Source organism: Botryllus schlosseri, chromosome 2 (assembly GCF_051294905.1).
Source record: "Botryllus schlosseri isolate E-star chromosome 2, Bs_hap1, whole genome shotgun sequence".
In the NCBI taxonomy this organism is placed as follows: Eukaryota; Metazoa; Chordata; class Ascidiacea; order Stolidobranchia; family Styelidae; genus Botryllus; species Botryllus schlosseri.
This window is the reverse complement of record NC_137237.1, coordinates 8,890,230-8,907,743: the sequence shown is the minus strand read 5'-3', so window position 1 is coordinate 8,907,743 and position 17,514 is coordinate 8,890,230. Positions and strand designations below refer to the sequence as shown.

Here is a 17,514-nt window from a genome sequence, read left to right as displayed (position 1 = left end):
TGAGTGTTATACAAAATTTATTTCATGAAACGGTCAAACAGTGATACAAGACATAACGGAAAAATCTCAAAGTCGACAAAAACGCTAGCATAACATCAAATGAAAAGCAAAAGATCTATGCACCGTTGTCAGTTTCCGCAATTTTAGTGCTACACAACATAGTAGTCATGGATCGGACGTCCGAGTTTTCCAAGACATCACCACACTGTAAAAATAATTCTTGTAAAATAGCTTGTAACGAGCTAATAAATGCTTGATACAAGCTCGATCGAGCTTGTAAATGCCAAATGCAAGCATATAACAAGCTGTCATAGGTCGGTGCTTGTAATTATGCTTGTAAATTGTTTATATTTTCTGCAAGAAGAATGAACAAAAATAGCAGTCTGTACTCACTCAAGATTCGTCACAGACACGATAACACACCCCAGACACCATAACACACCACAGACATGCCCAGACACGATGTCCGAGTGTCAACACAGTTCGCACACGCCCCCCGACATGCCCCAGACATGTCCCCGACATGATGTGCGATCGAAAACGCAGTTCGAACTTACTCCAGACATGCCTCAGACATGATGTCTTACTGTCAACGCATTTCGAACACACCCCAGACATGTCCCAGACATGATGTTCGAGTGTCAACAACAGTTCGAACACACCCCTGACATGATGTTCGATTGACAACGCAGTCCGAACCTATCTCCAGACATGCCTCAGACATGATGTCCTAGTGTCAATACAGGCCCAACACACCCCAGACATGCCCTAGACATGACCCAGACAAGATGCTCAAATGTAAAAACGCAGTCCAAACACATCCCAAACATGATGTTCGATAGACATCGCAGTCCGAACCTGTTTCAGACATGCATCAGTCATGATGTCCGAGTGTCAACGAAGCTCGAACACCGCCCCCCCCCCACCCCGTCGACATGCGCTGACATGTCCCAGACATGATGTTCGAGTGTGCACCGCGCTACAAATACCCCCTGACATGATGGGTGATTAACAACGTGGTCCGAACCTATCTCCAGACAAGCCTCAGACATGATATCCGAGTGTCAATACAGGCCGAACACACCCCAGACATGCCCTAAATGTGTCCCAGACATGATGCTCGAGTGTCATAACGCAGTCCGAACACATCCCTACCATGATGTTCAATAGACAACGCAGTCCGAATTTACTCCAGTCACGCCTCAGACATGATGTCCGAGTGTTAACGCAGTTCGAACACACCCCTGACAAGCCCCTATGACATGTGAGTTGAAACGTTGTTCAAAAACACCCAGACATCATATCCGGCAATAGAAAAATGCACAAGACACAAAATACGATGCGATTCCAATGTTACTATTTTTCATTATCATCCTTTTGGTCATTATATTTCAATATAAACTCCCAATTCATCCTGTTTGCACAAAATAAATTCGCCGGTTTTGGTTGAGCGGTTTATCAAAAAGGCGCGAGATCAATACGAATAAGGATTTGGATTTCGATTTCAAATAATCGCAATTAATAATTTTTATCTGATTCAAGAACAATGGATATCGAATTTAGATTAATTTTACGATCAATATATGTAGAAATGAACTTGAAATGTCACATAACTTTACACTTCAACGTGTTATTCGGATCAGATGCCTACCTTTTATTGATTTGGACTTGGATTTCAATCTCGAATTCGTAACAGGATTTGGATTTTACAATATTATATCCGCCCATCTCGGCGCGAACGCGAGTGGCTGATCCAGCCATTGAGAAAACTGCTGATGAACTAACACTTTGTAGAATTGAGTATATATAGTTTGTCAATGCCGAGTGCTTCTTTTGTTCTAAATTGATAAAGTCTATTCAGTTTATCAAACACTTTCATAGTTACTCTGTTAAAGAAGATGGCGTTCGTGTTTTTCGTCCTACAGACTTGATGTATCATGAACCGCAGCAGATATATATGTAATCAATGACATTAACCTGATGAGGTTACGTCGCGGCGTATATAACTGATCAATATTTGTGATTTGATTTATTTCAGGTTATTGAAATAGTCTTGATTGCTATGGCTAACGCTGAAGCACAGTTAAAGTTGAAGGTGACCTATGGTGACTGTTCAAAAGTGTTTAGAGTAAAGAGTAAACTCTGTATTAGAAGTGAAAACTGCTGTATTACATAAATTTCCTGAAGTTCCCGCTGACAATGCCAACATTGAGTACCATGACAAAGTATTTGGCTGGGCTGAATTTGATTCTGAAGTGGAACTACGCAGTGGCGATATTTTGAAATTGAGTGAAAAAAAAATCAGGTAATTTAGTCTCATGGTTATACAATTACCATAATATACATGCTTCGTTACTTGATATTTTTGTCTTGCAGAATTTTCGAAAGTGACAGATTTGCTTGGTGCTGGTGTTCGTAATTCAAATTACACCAGTAATGTCACTAATGTGGATGTATCATTGACTGAAGAGCAGGCGAATAGTAAGTTTTATGTCACCTACTGCAGGACCGGCCAACCCGTGGCCCGTGGGCCACATGTAGCCCGCGAGAAGGTTTTGAGTGGCCCGCGAGGTTATTTTCGAAATTAATATTATCAAAAATGGATTGCCCAGATTGTAAACTTGCAAGGCCTACCTAAAATTTTATTAGTCTGGTTGCAACACTTGGGATGTGAAGACTAGAATGTAAGTGACATTTAGGGTGGAGACCAAAAGTTTTACCTTGAAACAGACGCTGAACAAATTCAAATTACAAACCACGCCATAGTATAATCAAGAATATGAACACTGACAGGTATGGCGTTGTTTTGAATTTGTAATTGTGAATGTCACTTACACATTGTGTAAGAATGTATTTGGGAACACTGATATACACCGTCACGACTACATTTTAATGCCGGAACTAGAAAGCTATACTTAGTATAATCAAGAATATAAACACTGACAGCTAAGTATAGCTTTCTAGTTCCGGCGTTTAAATGTAGTCGTGTTGCGCAACGTTATCTTACAGCCGAATACTTTGAGAATGGAGAAGTCAATCAATATTTAGATTTTTAATTTGAATTTATTATTATCAATTATTTTAACATTTATACCCCCCCCCCCCCACCCAGTCGCCTTGTTTGTAGCTAGCGCTTCCTTTGGGAACCAGAATTTTGTCTCATAAGTGATATTTTGATTGCAGGAGATATGTGCAGTGGTCTGCGAAATTCAGAACAAGGCGTTGATGCTTCATCATTCATGAATGATCTGGAGCCCTCTACACCTATAACTGATACGCCATTGATGGATGCTGAAGAATGTACTAAAATGCCTCAAAGATGGTCTGACGGCAAGTATAAGGTGTGCCTTCCTGCTTATCTGCACAACGAGGTGGAAAAACTGGAGTCAAAAAGCAATTGTGGACCATCTGTTCCACGATCTAACGAAACACTTTTGGGTATGTATTGGCTGTTAAAGTGATCTATATTCGAGTGCAGCGTTTTTCAACGTGTGGGATGGGTCACAAAGGGCATAATTTTGGGCCATGCACACGATCAGGTCGGTTCTATTACGTCCTTTTACGTCCTTATTCACAGACTAACGCTTTGTGACAACCATAGTCCTCTGTACTCACGATATACTGAATGAAAATACTGGAGATGACCCGATACCAATTTTGGTGCATTCAGCTTCTTGACTACGTAACTTTCGTCCTCTTTTCATTCAGACTTGACGTGCCACCGTATACGAGAACACTGGTATGTACAGCTCTAGTGCAAGAATATAAAGTTCTGAGATCAAGCTTGGCAGATGAAGGTCATTATCTTCCTGCATGGGTGAGTTTTGAAGCTTGAAGTATGGTAGTGCTACACCAGGGATGGGCAAACTACGCCGTTCTGTGCGGCCCGCGAGAGTCTAAAGAAACTTTTTAAAAATATTGATAAAATGCGTACAAAAAAATCGAATTAATGCAGGGACTTGATTAAATTTTTCTTAGTATATTTCACCACGATAATTCTAAGACAGTGGTTCTCAAACTGGTGGGCACGCCCGTGGGGGCGTGCAAGCATCTGAATGGGGGCGCGAAGCTGAGCTCAACTGAAAAAAATTTTTGCACTTCGCGCGATTTACATCCCATTGATAGTTATTGCTCTGTATTTAGTCTCAATTACATATTTTAAAATCTCTCATCCACAGTCGTAACCTTCCATGCCATCAAACTACCCGTTAAGTTGTTTAGCATCCTGGGTGCGTTTTGTGATATGACGGCCCGCGAATGGATTCAGATGTTGAATGCGGCCCCCGAGCTCAAAAGTTTGCCCACCCCTGTGCTACACTCTCTAAAATCCGTAACATTTTAGCACGCTTGGAAAAAGAAACTCGATCACAAAATTTTTAACGAACGTCGGAAAGTAAAAAAATCCAGACGATCCGGTTCTCATCGCAAATAGAATAAATTATGGAAGACCTGGTCCACGGAGACGGCTCCATACTGAAGAATCCGACACGAGCAGCCCTCGATGCAAGAAACCCCGAAGTTCTGGTCTTCCTGCTAACGAAGTAGGAAATTACTATTTTCGTGGCTTGTCGGTCGGGAACCGCTGATTCATATATTAATTAAAAATTTCAGGTCGGAGAATCTTCGAACAATGAGGAAAGCTTCGCCGAACATAAGTCAATCATGTTATCGGAATCAAGTTCATCTAACCCAGCCAAGGCAAAGCTTATGAAAGCAATGAAAGCCACTTTCAAAAGGCGTCGGTTAGATATAGAAGACGGGAACATGCCAACTGCTGACATTCTTGTGGAGTATCCCCTTCTCAGAAATTCATATTGGGTAAGAAGCAATATCATTGGTTTGATTTCTGTTTAACGGTAACTGATAATGTTTCAGCTATTGGAAGAAATGAAGCTGATTAACAATGGTCTAGATCAGAGGTCTCAAACACGCGGCCCGCCAAATCATTTTGTGCGGCCGCGACGACATTTTAGATTTTCAATAATTTTACAATATATAAGTGCCACATGTATCTTTTCAAGTTTTAAAGTGAAAATTCGCTCTTAAATTGCTCCGAAAGCCTGAAACTATTTATCAAACTTCACTATCCGCGCCCATGCAGTGGAAGATTCACTATTTCGCCACATTTCCAATTCATGATGATAAACCCTGACCCTTAGACGATAGTCGTTTCCAGTAATATGCTTATAGACGATTCGTGACTGAAATTTGTGAGTTAGACTAGGACGCGACCTTTATTAGAATTACTCGTACTCGGGCTGACCCGATGGCCAAATGAAAATGATATTGATATTTTTCTTGGCACTTCGCATGATTTATTGTCACTCGATTTTTTGCATTTAGTATTGGAGCCCTCCTGAAAATTATAAATACGCGTCACTTACAGAATTGAGTCCAACTATATATTCGCAATTAGGAGATAACGTTGTGTCGTCCAACATGCGACTTCGCTTGTGTGCTCGCATCGAGATCGTCGACGATGAAACTTTTCACAATAGGACGGAGGGATGTTCACCGAAACCTTCGATATTGCCATATCTAAACGCCGAATAATCATGTCCTTGCAAAATTAACCCAGTGGTATACAAAGGCAACCTTCAATATTTGCAAGTAACATATTTATTTATCGAATTCATTCATTGTTTTTGAAAAATTTCCCACCTAGCGCGATCACGACATGAATGCCCACAGAGTTCTCATGTCATAATGTAAAATGTAAGTCTTATTTTTAATGTTACCTAATTCGGTTGGCTCCTATCGGACGACTTAAGAAAGGTCATTAACATTCAAGTGGCCCACTCAATGGTTCCTAAATCTCTTGGGTCCCTTTGGCTGAAAAGGTACCCCTGGTATAAGTGCTGTCATAGTCATAATTTTGACCTAATACATCAGCCATTATTACTCTGATAGTATTATTGGCTATATAAGTTCATACTCTCTTTGCCTTTCAGTATACAGTTGTGTGCCCTCTTTTTTCAGGATAATCCAGAATCACCGCACCCAGTTATACATCTTGACACTCGACAAACCAATTGGATGGTGCACTTCGACGGGCTAGTGATAAATGACGTAGTAAATTTCACACATGCTTTAGCTCTCATTCTGTCAATACATTGGGTATTCAATATCCAGTTCGCACGTGGTGTGGATAAGACTCTACATTTCTTGACCATCTGCATTGCAAAAATCAAAGGGCTGCATATGCCGTCTGCGGTCGCTTCAATGTGTGAAACAAATTGATTTGCAGTTTTTAAATTCATTTGATCATTGATATACAATGGTAAGTGTAAATAGTTTTGCTTTTTTGGGAGTGCTGAAGTAGATTTGGCCTCAAGTGATTATATTTTCAGCATACTTCATTACTTGACAATTCTGACGTTGTAAAGTAGAAAATAGGTTTGTACTGGACCTAATGATACTTTAGGAACTACATGAGTGCTTGTCAAGCCAAGCTGCACTCCTGTGGAGCATGCTTGGTCTGCTGCAGGCTAAGTATTGCAAATATTTTTTGCACAATTTCTTTTTATACATGCTGCTGTTGATTTTCATACTGTGCTTGAGCCTGTTGTATATTTCCTGCTGATCTGCTGCTGTTAATCGGCTTTAAATAAATGAGCCTTTTCGCTATATAGTTTTGTGAACAATCATGGCCGCCGAATGCATTGGGTCTTTCTGCCAGTTCAGGTGCAAGATTTGGGTATAATAAGAGAGAGAAAAAGAGAGTTACAAGATATATCTTGTACTGAGTTTACTAGATTTAGCTTGTCAGCTTGTAACGAATTACAAGAAAAATACTGTAAACTAGTAATCGAGTATACCATATTTTTTCCTGTAATTTTACAAGAATAATTTTTACAGTGCAGTCTCAGAATTTATGCGAGCACCTGGGGTACTGGTTGCGGACTTCTCGCGCCCACGCATGATCGGGGCTGGCATAGGACCCGATCCGTCGACTTCACGATAACCACTCCCTTTTCCTGAAATATTAAATCAAATTTTGACTGATTCAGCTAATTCACTTTTTCATCAAACTGATCATCAATAAAGTACGTCTACATTTTCGGAGTACTCGAATGGGTTTTGCGTACTTGCAGTACTTTCCGTGTGGTTAAATGTTTACACTACTTCTACTGCTGCTGCCTATGAGTGCTTTACGCTCAACTACTTGACTTTTGATTTTGTAAAGAAGAAAGTAGACGAGGGTGTGTTTGCATCACTTTTATGGGTAACTAGTTATCAACTGATGGGCAAAACAGGACCTGTACCACGGTAACTGAATTCACGAGAAAATATCATCTATATACTCGAAGAGTCGTCGGCCATTTTATGTTATTCGCGAAGATACACCCTTCAGCTTCAAAAGTATAGTCGCTTCCGATCAACTACCAAATCCTACCTATCCTGGACCATATCCTATCCTACCCTGGACCATATCTACTTTGAAATTACTCGAGTAGGCCTATTAGGCTACTCTTTTGACCTTCATGTTTTAGTTTCACATCGCGTCTTCTCGTTGTTTTGGATATCGTTATTTCTGTACTAAATAGAAATTCCCGACATTACTTCTATTTCTAATACACTACCAGCAATGACTACTTCGATTACTTCTGTTTTTCACATACGCCTTCTCCGCCGCAACGCATCAAATCGACTTCGGATTTCACCTGATAACTGCGAGTCGCGTCCGACAGTTCCCGTCACTTGCTGGAGTCGGCGCGCCTGAGACGGCCTGGGCGTTTCGATAGACGCCATACAGACCAGCGTCGGTCGGTAAAGCGCGTGTTTCACAGTCTTATCTTCTTTCGGTAATCGCTTACCGGTATTGTCGGGTCTCTTCGCGCTTCCCTCTGCAACGCTACGAGAATTTGCGTTGTCCGAGTCTGCAAACTCGGAGGAATTTCCGTTGACGTCTTCGTTGGTGAATGAGGAGAGACCTTGCAGTCGAGATTTGCTACCGCGACCGAGCAATCGATTTTTCTTGGACGCAAAATTAGAACGCAGCTTGCCTGAAATTGCGAGGAACAAGTATCGAGAAAAGAGCGGTCCTTCATTATTTAGGCATTTCGCTTAGCCTACTTGCTCTAGGCCAAGCGGTTTGATCGAAACACTATCTACTACATGAACGAAAAACCGGTATTTTGTCGCTGATTTTCACCCTATCGTGTGACAAATTTCACACCCTTCCGCCTTCCAATGAATAAAACGATGGAGACCAATGCAAATCTTATGGATATATATATATCCCAGGGGTGTGTTGGGTTATGTTTTCGTGCAATTTTGGAAATCGGAAAAGAGGAAACTTTTTCAAATTTTCAGACTTGCAATACCAGAGAAAAATCCTGAAAAAATGAAAAACTTTTTGCACTTCATGGTCGGTTGACTAAAAAGAAAAGGTCAACTTCCAAGCCCAGCTCCCGAAATAGCAGCCGGGGCGTTACTTCAGCGCTGATTTACTGTATCTCGAATTTTGCCCATTATTCAACCAAAATTCTCAATATCGAGGACTAAATCGCAATAAAGAGAACATTTGGGCGTCTTGCGAGGACGCACTTCAAAAAAAAGTCGAAAAAGAGGAAAATCCGCTCATCTCCGATATGCACAGAGCAGGGCGTGGAAAAAGGTCGGACTGGAGACCCGATCGGATTTTTTTGCTTCATTTTTGGCCGGGCCCGGATTCATATTTTCCGGATACGGTAGGGTTACCATACGTCCTTTTCTAAGATGATTTGTCCTCTTTTTAGATTTTTTTGGAAGTGTTCTCGGAAAACGCTCAAATGCGCTCTTCTTTTGAGATTTTGTCCTTTTTTTGAGAATTTCGGTTAAATATAGGGCAAAATTCGACTGAGATACAGTAAACCAGCACTGAAGTAACGCGCCGGCAGCTATTTCGCGAGCCTGAACATTTGAAAAGGTGTCATCTTTTCAGATTTCCAGAATATGGTAAACCTAGGATACGGTCGGAGTTGGATCGGGGCCGGACCGCGCTTTGTTGATACGGTCGGTATATCCCTATCGACGCTATTGATGAGCGAGACTGTTGTGACTACCAATTACGCGACAGTAGTCGCAAATACAAACCTGTGTTCAATACAATCTGAGTTTTTATTGTCATTATCTTCTGTTGCTGCAACATTCAATATATATGCATACACTCCAACCTTGTCGCGTCGGTTTCTTTTCCGGCTGGTATTGCAGCTTCGCGTCCAAACCGTGCTGGGAAGACAGACTGGCAGTAGCGTCCTTTGTCACAGAGAACTTTTTCGTCCAGCTTTTCCTCTTCATGAACCGCTTCAAGAAGCTTCGCGACTTTCCGCTCGCTGGATAGAGTATAACCAAAAGTAACGTTACCCTTACACTGCAAAAGACTTCATAACTCAATCGGGAACGTACCGCTAGTGTCCACGTTAGTTGCCACAGCCTCTTCGGGGATGACGGCTAGGTCCTAAAAATGTGAACGCCGTTACAATTCAACAATCGACTCCAGTGACGGTTTGCGACAGAAACGCAATGACTTCGCCGTGTTGAAATCAAATAGTTCGACAGAGAGAGCAAAGCAACGCGGTACAGTTCATACCTCGGCAAATTCCGTGTCTAACGCAGCTGTAAATGGCCAAGTCGGGGATTGCTCTCCTATCGCACTTTCGTGCTCCTTATCTGAATAAAGCAATACGACTTGAAGAGCAAAAGCAAGTCGATACAATAATGGTTGTACTGGAAATTTATCTTCTAAATGAATTGGAATAGACGGTTAATTGTAGAGTTGTGTTTGAAACAAAAATCAATTTAAAACAAACATATTTAAAACGTGGCCCTTGTATACATCACGTTTTTTTTCGAGCCACGACGTCAAACATATTCAATGGTGACGTCATAGTGGATTGATATTCACAATTGAAAATATAGGGCAAATATAACTTTTGCGAAATAGGCTTCCGAACTCTGTCATATACGGACCCAAAATATTTTTAACCAGGACTGTACATCGTCTTGCAGCAGTTTTGTGGTCGGCGGTCATCATCATCACAACATTCATTCCGTACCAATGATCTATATCTATACGTACTATAGCTGTTGAACCGACTATTTCGAGGGTTCCAAATCATAACGTATCGTATACGTCGGCTAAATCGGGTGGTAATCGTCGTCTGTAGGCTCATACAACTTGTTTTCGGAAAGTATTTACACGGTTATAGCATAATTACACATCTTGAATTTTTTTTATCAAGGTCTTTTTAAGCAACCATCTGTTTTGACTGCAACCCTAGTAAATTGGACCCGTCTGGCGCGTGCTATAGTATACGTATAATACGGTACAGTTGCACAAGATGCATTACTGGTAATGTGATGTAATCTATTTATAGAGGCGATGGTCAGAGTATAGTCACTGTTGGTACTCAAGTAGTGATAGAAGTAACGTCGTATAAGTAGAAGTTCTACGAGTAGCGATTTCCAAGTAAGTAAAAGGCAAGTATTCTAGGCCTGCGCCTGTTATCCAAATTCAAACTCCCGACTGATGTTATACCCGGAACTATTGTGAGACGGATAACTAGAATATAGCCTCCGGCCACAGGGTAACTTACTCGACTCCGGATATCTTTGCTCTTGAGAAGCGCCAGATTTAGCGTCCAAAGCTCTAGTTACCCCTTCAACCTCGGTTCTTCTGACGCGTCGCGACAATTCCACAGCAGTCGCATTCTCCGTAGCCCGCGCCTACAAACAAGTTTCGTCCAATTAATGCGCCATTAAGATGTGGTCGAAGCTGTCATCGTTGTAATTTTCTGCTCAATCACAAGTAGAAGTAGTAATCTCCAAGACTCGTCACAACTACTTGAAGTAGAAGAAAATGGAAGGTCTCAAAACTTATCGAGCAAGTGTAGTCTCAAAAAGTATAGATCTCGTCCCGGGTTCGCATACTCTGTGTAGCAGTAAACCGTCGGTGACTACTTTCAAAATTGCAGATCAATCTTCGTAACTACAGCACCAGTGTACGACTACCACTGTACCAATAGACAGGATCTTAAAAATTATATTCAGCTGACGTATTACAAGGACCACTTCACGAGGTTGCTATAATCACTTCACTCATAAATTAGATGCGAACCAATCCAAATACTACTCCCTATTTTCGAAATTAAAAAGTGCAAACCGTGAGTAGTTTTGACTCAAAAACTTTTCAGGTAGAAGTGGAAGTAGTAAAAGTAGGCAAAATCTACTCGAGTACTACGAAAAAGCAGAGTTTTTATTGTTTCTGACCCTTCCTAGTGCTAACAGGATAACAATTTCATCAAAACACACGCACCTGCGAATTGCCGACTGTCTTCGAGTCGCCCTTGCCAGGCTGCGTCGGTGATATACGATACGTAGGGTAAGTTTTATCGATAGCCAAAACCGGGCCTGATATTTGGCTCGCCGCGGGCGCGTATCTCTTATACACCACGCCAGGCCTGCTCCGCGACTTCTTATTTGATATCGAGGCCCCGCGAAGAGTGGCGAACGAATTTCTTCTCTTTATGGCTTGATGCCGGAGTCGCGACTTTTCGCTGATGCGAGGCTTTAGAACAGCGGCAGGCGGGTACAAGACAACCGGCAGTGCTATGAAACGAGTTTGATGCAATTGATCGCAGTCCGCTACATGTTCGCCTTGCTCTCGAGACGAAAGTGCTTGCACGCTGGCAGACTGATCCGCCGGTGTTGGCTGCACCATAACTGCCGACCAATCATCAATCGATGGAGGTCGTAAGTATGTACTCGAATTTTTACGCGGGTCGGCGGTAGCTGCACAGTGTACCTGGAAAATAGCGACTGGGCTGGTTGTGCGACGGAAGTTTCGTCTTATCGTATCGTTGAGCATGCCACTGAGCGGGATACCAGTCGGGTACTTCGTTTTGTCGTTGCTGGCTTTCCAAGCTCGCTTCGGTTTTTCTATCTTACTCACCGCTGTCTTTGTCACGTCATCATTCCCATTTTTCGCGGCGCCATTGTCATCGCAAGTTGCTTCACGCCTAGCATTAACCCCGACGACTCGGCCAAGCGGAGGTTTGCCGTGAACTCGAGAATGTTCTATATCTTCGCGATTTTCACGGGTATTCGTTAAAGCGTCCCGCAAATCGTTCAAACTCATCGACTTTTTGCGACTCAGGTTGTCAAGTTTGACAGGTGATCTTGGCACTGCCTCAATCATCGCATCAGAATATTTTTTCGATAACGGAACGGGCTTCGAAATGTCGTAGAACTCGGCCGTTGCGACGGTTGATTTCGGGGCGGATAGCTCGGGCGTGCAGCTGTCGGCTTCTTTTCTCGGCCGAAACAATTCGTCGGAGCTGGGAAACTGAAAACCGCCGATTGGCCGCTTTTTTGTTGGATCCTCCACAGGCGCGGTTTCAATGCTATCCGGTGGTATCTCCGTGTCGTCTTGTTGTACGTCCGTGTCTGGGATTGAATTCCGCTCCGTGACGCCTTCGATCTTTCCATCGCTATAATCAAATCCGGCGGCTGTTCCATGACTATCTTTCGATACTTCTGCGTTGAGACGAGCATTCGATTCGGGATGCGCGGAAGTGACATGTTCTTGGGGTGGCAAGTGCGATTGCGATTTGGAAGCATTGCTGTTTTGTGTCTGTTGGACAGCGTCACTCGTAACCACTCTGCAAGTTTTGCCTTGAAAATCTACGCTCGTCACTTCACTCACTCTGGAATTGCTTATATCATTCGAAGTGAACGCAGTCTGAAAGAACTCTCTCACTCCAGGTTTAATCGAAGCCCTCTCCTGCCTCTTAATTCTCTCCGTCAGTTTATTGACAGGCGACCCTTCGAGTCCGGAAGTAGACTTGATGCGTAGCAAAGTGTCTGTCAAAGACGCTTTCAACTTGGAGGTCATAGTGAACGGCTCCATGGCTAGCGGCCCGCGTTCCACAATCGCACTGTCCATATCTGTAATGCTCTGCACCTGGCCGACCTCTTTCCCTCCGCTTTGTTTCGTGGCGTCTTCTGTGTTGGAATTTGAAATAGAGTTCCAGTCCACGCTCAACAATCTCCGCGCCGAAGTAACGGCGCCACTTGTAAGATCAGAGCCGCATTTGTTGTCAGTTTCTTCGCCTGCAGTCGAATTTTTTTCGAGGCTCGCGTGAGCGGCATCGACTACAACATACGCCGCCGATGTATTTTTCCCTTTCAGCGGGATACCCCCGTCCGCATTCTGAAGAATTCGCGACTGCGAGAATAAATCCATACCAGCCGATCTGTCCCACCACAGATCTGGAGGCGTCGGAAGCAGCATCTTATCTGTTCGCGTCGTGTTCGCGCACCTTTTGCATTTACACTCTTTCCCAGTACAACATAGGACACTGTCCTCGGATCTGTTCCATAGCGACTCCATACCTGATATAGCCGCCCAATAGTCGTCCGTTGCAGGGTATCGTGCTAACAATGGCGTGCGGTCTGTCTCGGTTGATATCGGCAATTCAGCTTTGGACGATTTCGTCTTGGCGATCCGGAACGAGAAACAGCTTGACGTCACCTGAGAAAGATACACAAATTTATGAAACGTACAGTCCTACATGTGTCAGAAATAGACGGATTGGGAAATATCTCCTAATCTTTTCTGTGATATGTTTCTATGCTCGTAATTTAAATTCTCATCACGTTTTTATTCCTGAAAATGCTACAAGAGGACTGTCTCGTGCGAAATGAGCCAAGCTTGGTGTTCGTATGTCGTACACTGTACAGTAGGGCTCTTCAAAAATGACTTTTTTTCTCAAATCGTATTGGCTACTCGATAAAATTGTTAGGTTACCTAATTTGAGCCTACACACAAAATTTGGTTCAATTCCAGCCAGTAGCCGAGAAGAAAGTTTCTATTTATTATATAAAAATGAATAATAAAAAAATTGAAAATTTTATGTTCACCCCATGAAAGTGTTAGGCTGTCTATAGAAACGATGCTCACCAAATCTGGCTCAATTCCAACCAGTGGAAGCGGAGTTATTGCCGTCGAAAAATTTGGATTTGAATAAAATAGCATTTACGGTGACCGATTCTTTGTTTATTTATTATAGTTGTGCTCACCGTAAATACTATTTTATTCAAATCCAAATTTTCGACGGCAATAACTCCGCTTCCACTGGCTGGAATTGAACCTAATTTTGTGTGTAGGCTGAAATTAGGTAACCTAACAATTTTATCAAGTAGCCAATACGATTTGAGAAAAAGTCATTTTTGAAATGCCCGACTGTACAGTGTACATATATACAGAGGCCTTCATGTTCCTGAGCACGAGAATGAACTCTGATTTGATATAAACCTATCATGATTTTAACTGTATTTCTTTCGTAACTCACAATTTAATAAAATGCTGAAATGCTGAAGCTGTTTTTTTTTTATGTTGCTATGCTGATGGAACTAGGGTTTCATCCAAAACAAACGGTGTTTATAAACACTTCGTTTAAAATGCTTTTATGTTCGAACGCTGTATGATGATGCCGTAATTGTGTAAATATACTTTGGAAAAAACATGCAGTGGACTATATGAGCGTACGGCATACCCATGTCGCATACCGATGTAGTACCGGTTAAATGTATTTTTGGTCTGTCTATGGCAGTGGTATGAAGCCTTTCTCGTCGAAGGAGCCATATTTATCCTATATTTTAAATTGTCAATGTCAATCCACTGTGACGCCACTCAAGGATTCGTGACGTCAGGGCTAAAAAACACAAAATAAAAACAATAAAATACGTGTTTAGGGTCGTGTTTTAAACATGTTCGTTTTACGTTGATTTTTGTTTTAAATGCAACCTTAGATGAAACTAACCGCATGGAAAACGTAAGCGGAAACCAGTATAAACCCAGGATTCGACCAAGTCAAGTCAATTTGGCGAAAAGACTAGAGTCAAGTCAAGTCAGAAATCGCCACTCGAGTCAAGTCATGATTTGAGTCACCTCAACACTGCATTTACGTGCATTGATATCAACTTTTACTGCAGTTCGGTTAAGAAATAGACGTCTTCGTGGCAGACATCATACAATTGTAACATACAATGAAATGAAATGAAATTTTCTTTCGATCATCATTGAGAATAGGTTGCATTTAAAACAAACCGTGTGTTAAAACAATTGTTTAGAACATGTTTAAAACAGTGTTCAAAACGAAGGCCTTTTTTTTTTTTTTTTAAGTTGTAAAATTATGCCATAATTGTGTAGCTACACTCCAAAAACATGTTGTATATAAGCCTACGGACAATTACCAATATTGCCGACGTATATCGATATGGGATGGTTAGAACTCTCAATATAGTCGATTCAACAGCAATAGTACAGATATTTCGTCAAAGGAGCTGTATTTACCCTATATTTTCAATTGTCAATGTCAATGCACCGTGACGTATTAATTGAATTTTCGTGACGTCACGTCTTGAAAAAAGACAATACAAACATGTTTTAAAAAAGGGACTTGTTTTGAACATGTTTGTTTTAAATTGATTTTTGTTTTAAATTGAGAACCACCTAATTGAGAACCACCTCTCTACGTATCCGTATAAAGACTCAATATAATATATTAAACCATTTACCTTTTCTCGAGAGCGTCCACGATTCATCGGGTCAGAAGTGGTTTCCGGATGCATTTCTTCCAACTCCTCGCATGTTTCGTAATCTGCGTCTTCATCCTCGAATTCGACTTCTCGGTTTGCCGAATCGGAACACACTGAATCGCGGACTGATTTCAAACAATTTCCAATTCCGGTATAGGCCTATCAGCAAACCTACATGGCGTGTTGTCGGTGTTGATGCTGCTCAATTCACTTGTATTTTTACTAGCTGCCGGACGTGGCCCCAAGTGAATTTTTTTTCTTTTAGATTTCCTTGTTTTATTCTACGAAAACAGTAACGGATTGTTAACGATAGATTGAAGTATGCCTTACTGAAAACAAAATTGAATGGCACAGAACCTATGCACAGAATCAGCTGATAAGGCAACAACTTCTAACTCTGCGCCTTATACATATTCTTACTCAAGCCTAAGCTTGATGAAAAGCCGCAGTTCACGAGGGCTGATAGATATCCAACACAAATATCGTTCTTATGACAAAACGTATTTTCATATCCTCACCTTCTTGTGACCTGAGCGACGGAGTACTGATGTATCAGCTCGCGGGCGACTGCCGGGCGCTTTCAATGTGCCGGTCTTGCTGTGCCAGTCGGTGTTTGAATCCTGCTTAGCAGATTTCGCCTTCTTCGTCTTTCCAGGCTTGGTGCTGTTAGACCCGCGCGCATTTTCTAAAGAGCCAGTCGAATCATTGGAAAATTATTGGCATGCGTGTTCCAGTATATACCATTCGGCACTTGGCGATTCAACGATTGGTTGCTTCCCGGTACAATAGGGTATCTCGCGGCGGCAGCTACAGAACTGTTTTGCTGCGCGAACGGTGGCGGAGGAGGTAGAAACTGGTGAAATGGTGGTCGGAGCATTAGGGGCATTGACTGCTGATTGAAACCATATGGATCGCATGGTATAACTGGCATCTGAGGATAGGAATTGACGTAGTAGAGCGGGACCCCTAAATCTACAAGAAGTTGATTTAGATAGGGCGGAAACAGTTCTCTACTCGACACTAACCTGTCTGGACGTAAGGCATGCAGTACGAAGGCTGGCCTGGCATTCGATAAGGGTACTGCGGCCCAATATAAGGCATATACATAAATCGTGCATTCATTATTCAGAGCGCACTCAAAATAAAGATAACTATCATACGAAATCAACACAAAAAACTGCAAATCTAAAAGACAAAGTCAACAAGCACAGATATATATGTTTGAAGAATTCTTGAAACATAATGATTCTTTTCAGGGTCAAGGACACATTTTCACTGCATTAATAACCTGGCGATCTAATCTGCACTTCAATTCCTCGTAAAATCGCATGGCGAACGCGGTCAAAGATTTGCCTGCCTCTACCAAATCTCTGAACGAATAGCAGTTTCTCAGAGCGTGGTACTAATGGATCATCAACGAGACTACCAATCAATGATTGGCTCTACGGCACTTGTACGCCGAAGTGATAAACGTATGCGCTATTGTCACTTTTCAACGTCTGTACTTCAATGCTGTGGTGTAGTCACTGATGGCGTTCTTGATATTACGATGGAAAACAATTATGCGAAAGTTCATGATCAATGTTGTCAATGTTGATTGTGATGGTGGATACAATCTATTTAAGAAAATCTTCATAGTTGTTTCAATAACACTCACAAATTCCCTGTAAAACAGGAGCGCGTATTGGCTTTTTCAGTCTCCAGTGCCCCTTATTTCGGGGATCATGGCATCACCACGAGCTTCCCAGTAGGCCAGGCGCTCAAATAGGGTTAAATGAAATAAACGGTCGATTGAGAGTCTTATTTATCAGATGTTCGCTTATCCGGAAGCCTGAAGTCTCGAGCTGGCCGTTTTCGTGCGAATTTCAGTAAATTTTATGGTGTAGGTAGGACGACCGAAATCTTTGAGAATATCACATGAGTCAGAGG

The 17,514-nt window shown here is 42.1% G+C and overlaps 1 protein-coding gene and 1 long non-coding RNA gene across 3 annotated transcripts; one reads left to right on the top strand and one right to left on the bottom strand.

The window, feature by feature from the left end:
- On the bottom strand, nt 1–16,804 carry LOC145433336 (uncharacterized). 2 transcript variants are annotated; one of them, XM_080310417.1, is made up of 13 exons: nt 16,611–16,804; nt 16,327–16,557; nt 16,104–16,270; nt 15,761–15,866; nt 15,565–15,698; nt 11,300–13,516; nt 10,581–10,710; nt 9,575–9,654; nt 9,391–9,442; nt 9,159–9,317; nt 7,665–8,006; nt 6,863–6,977; nt 1–203 (listed from the first exon to the last, which is right to left on the bottom strand). In XM_080310417.1, the coding sequence occupies exons 1-13, from the start codon at nt 16,705–16,707 to the stop codon at nt 116–118; spliced, it is 3,918 nt and encodes a 1,305-aa protein (XP_080166543.1). In that variant the 5' UTR covers nt 16,708–16,804; the 3' UTR covers nt 1–115. The 2 variants fall into 2 exon arrangements, with proteins under 2 accessions (XP_080166543.1, XP_080166544.1); XM_080310418.1 differs by having other exon boundaries at nt 7,818–8,006.
- Nucleotides 3,694–4,926, top strand: LOC145459401 (uncharacterized). The gene is made up of 4 exons (XR_013921397.1): nt 3,694–3,817; nt 4,343–4,541; nt 4,612–4,818; nt 4,876–4,926. It is a non-coding gene; the product is annotated as an uncharacterized LOC145459401 (long non-coding RNA).
- Nucleotides 16,805–17,514: the final 710 nt, after the last annotated feature.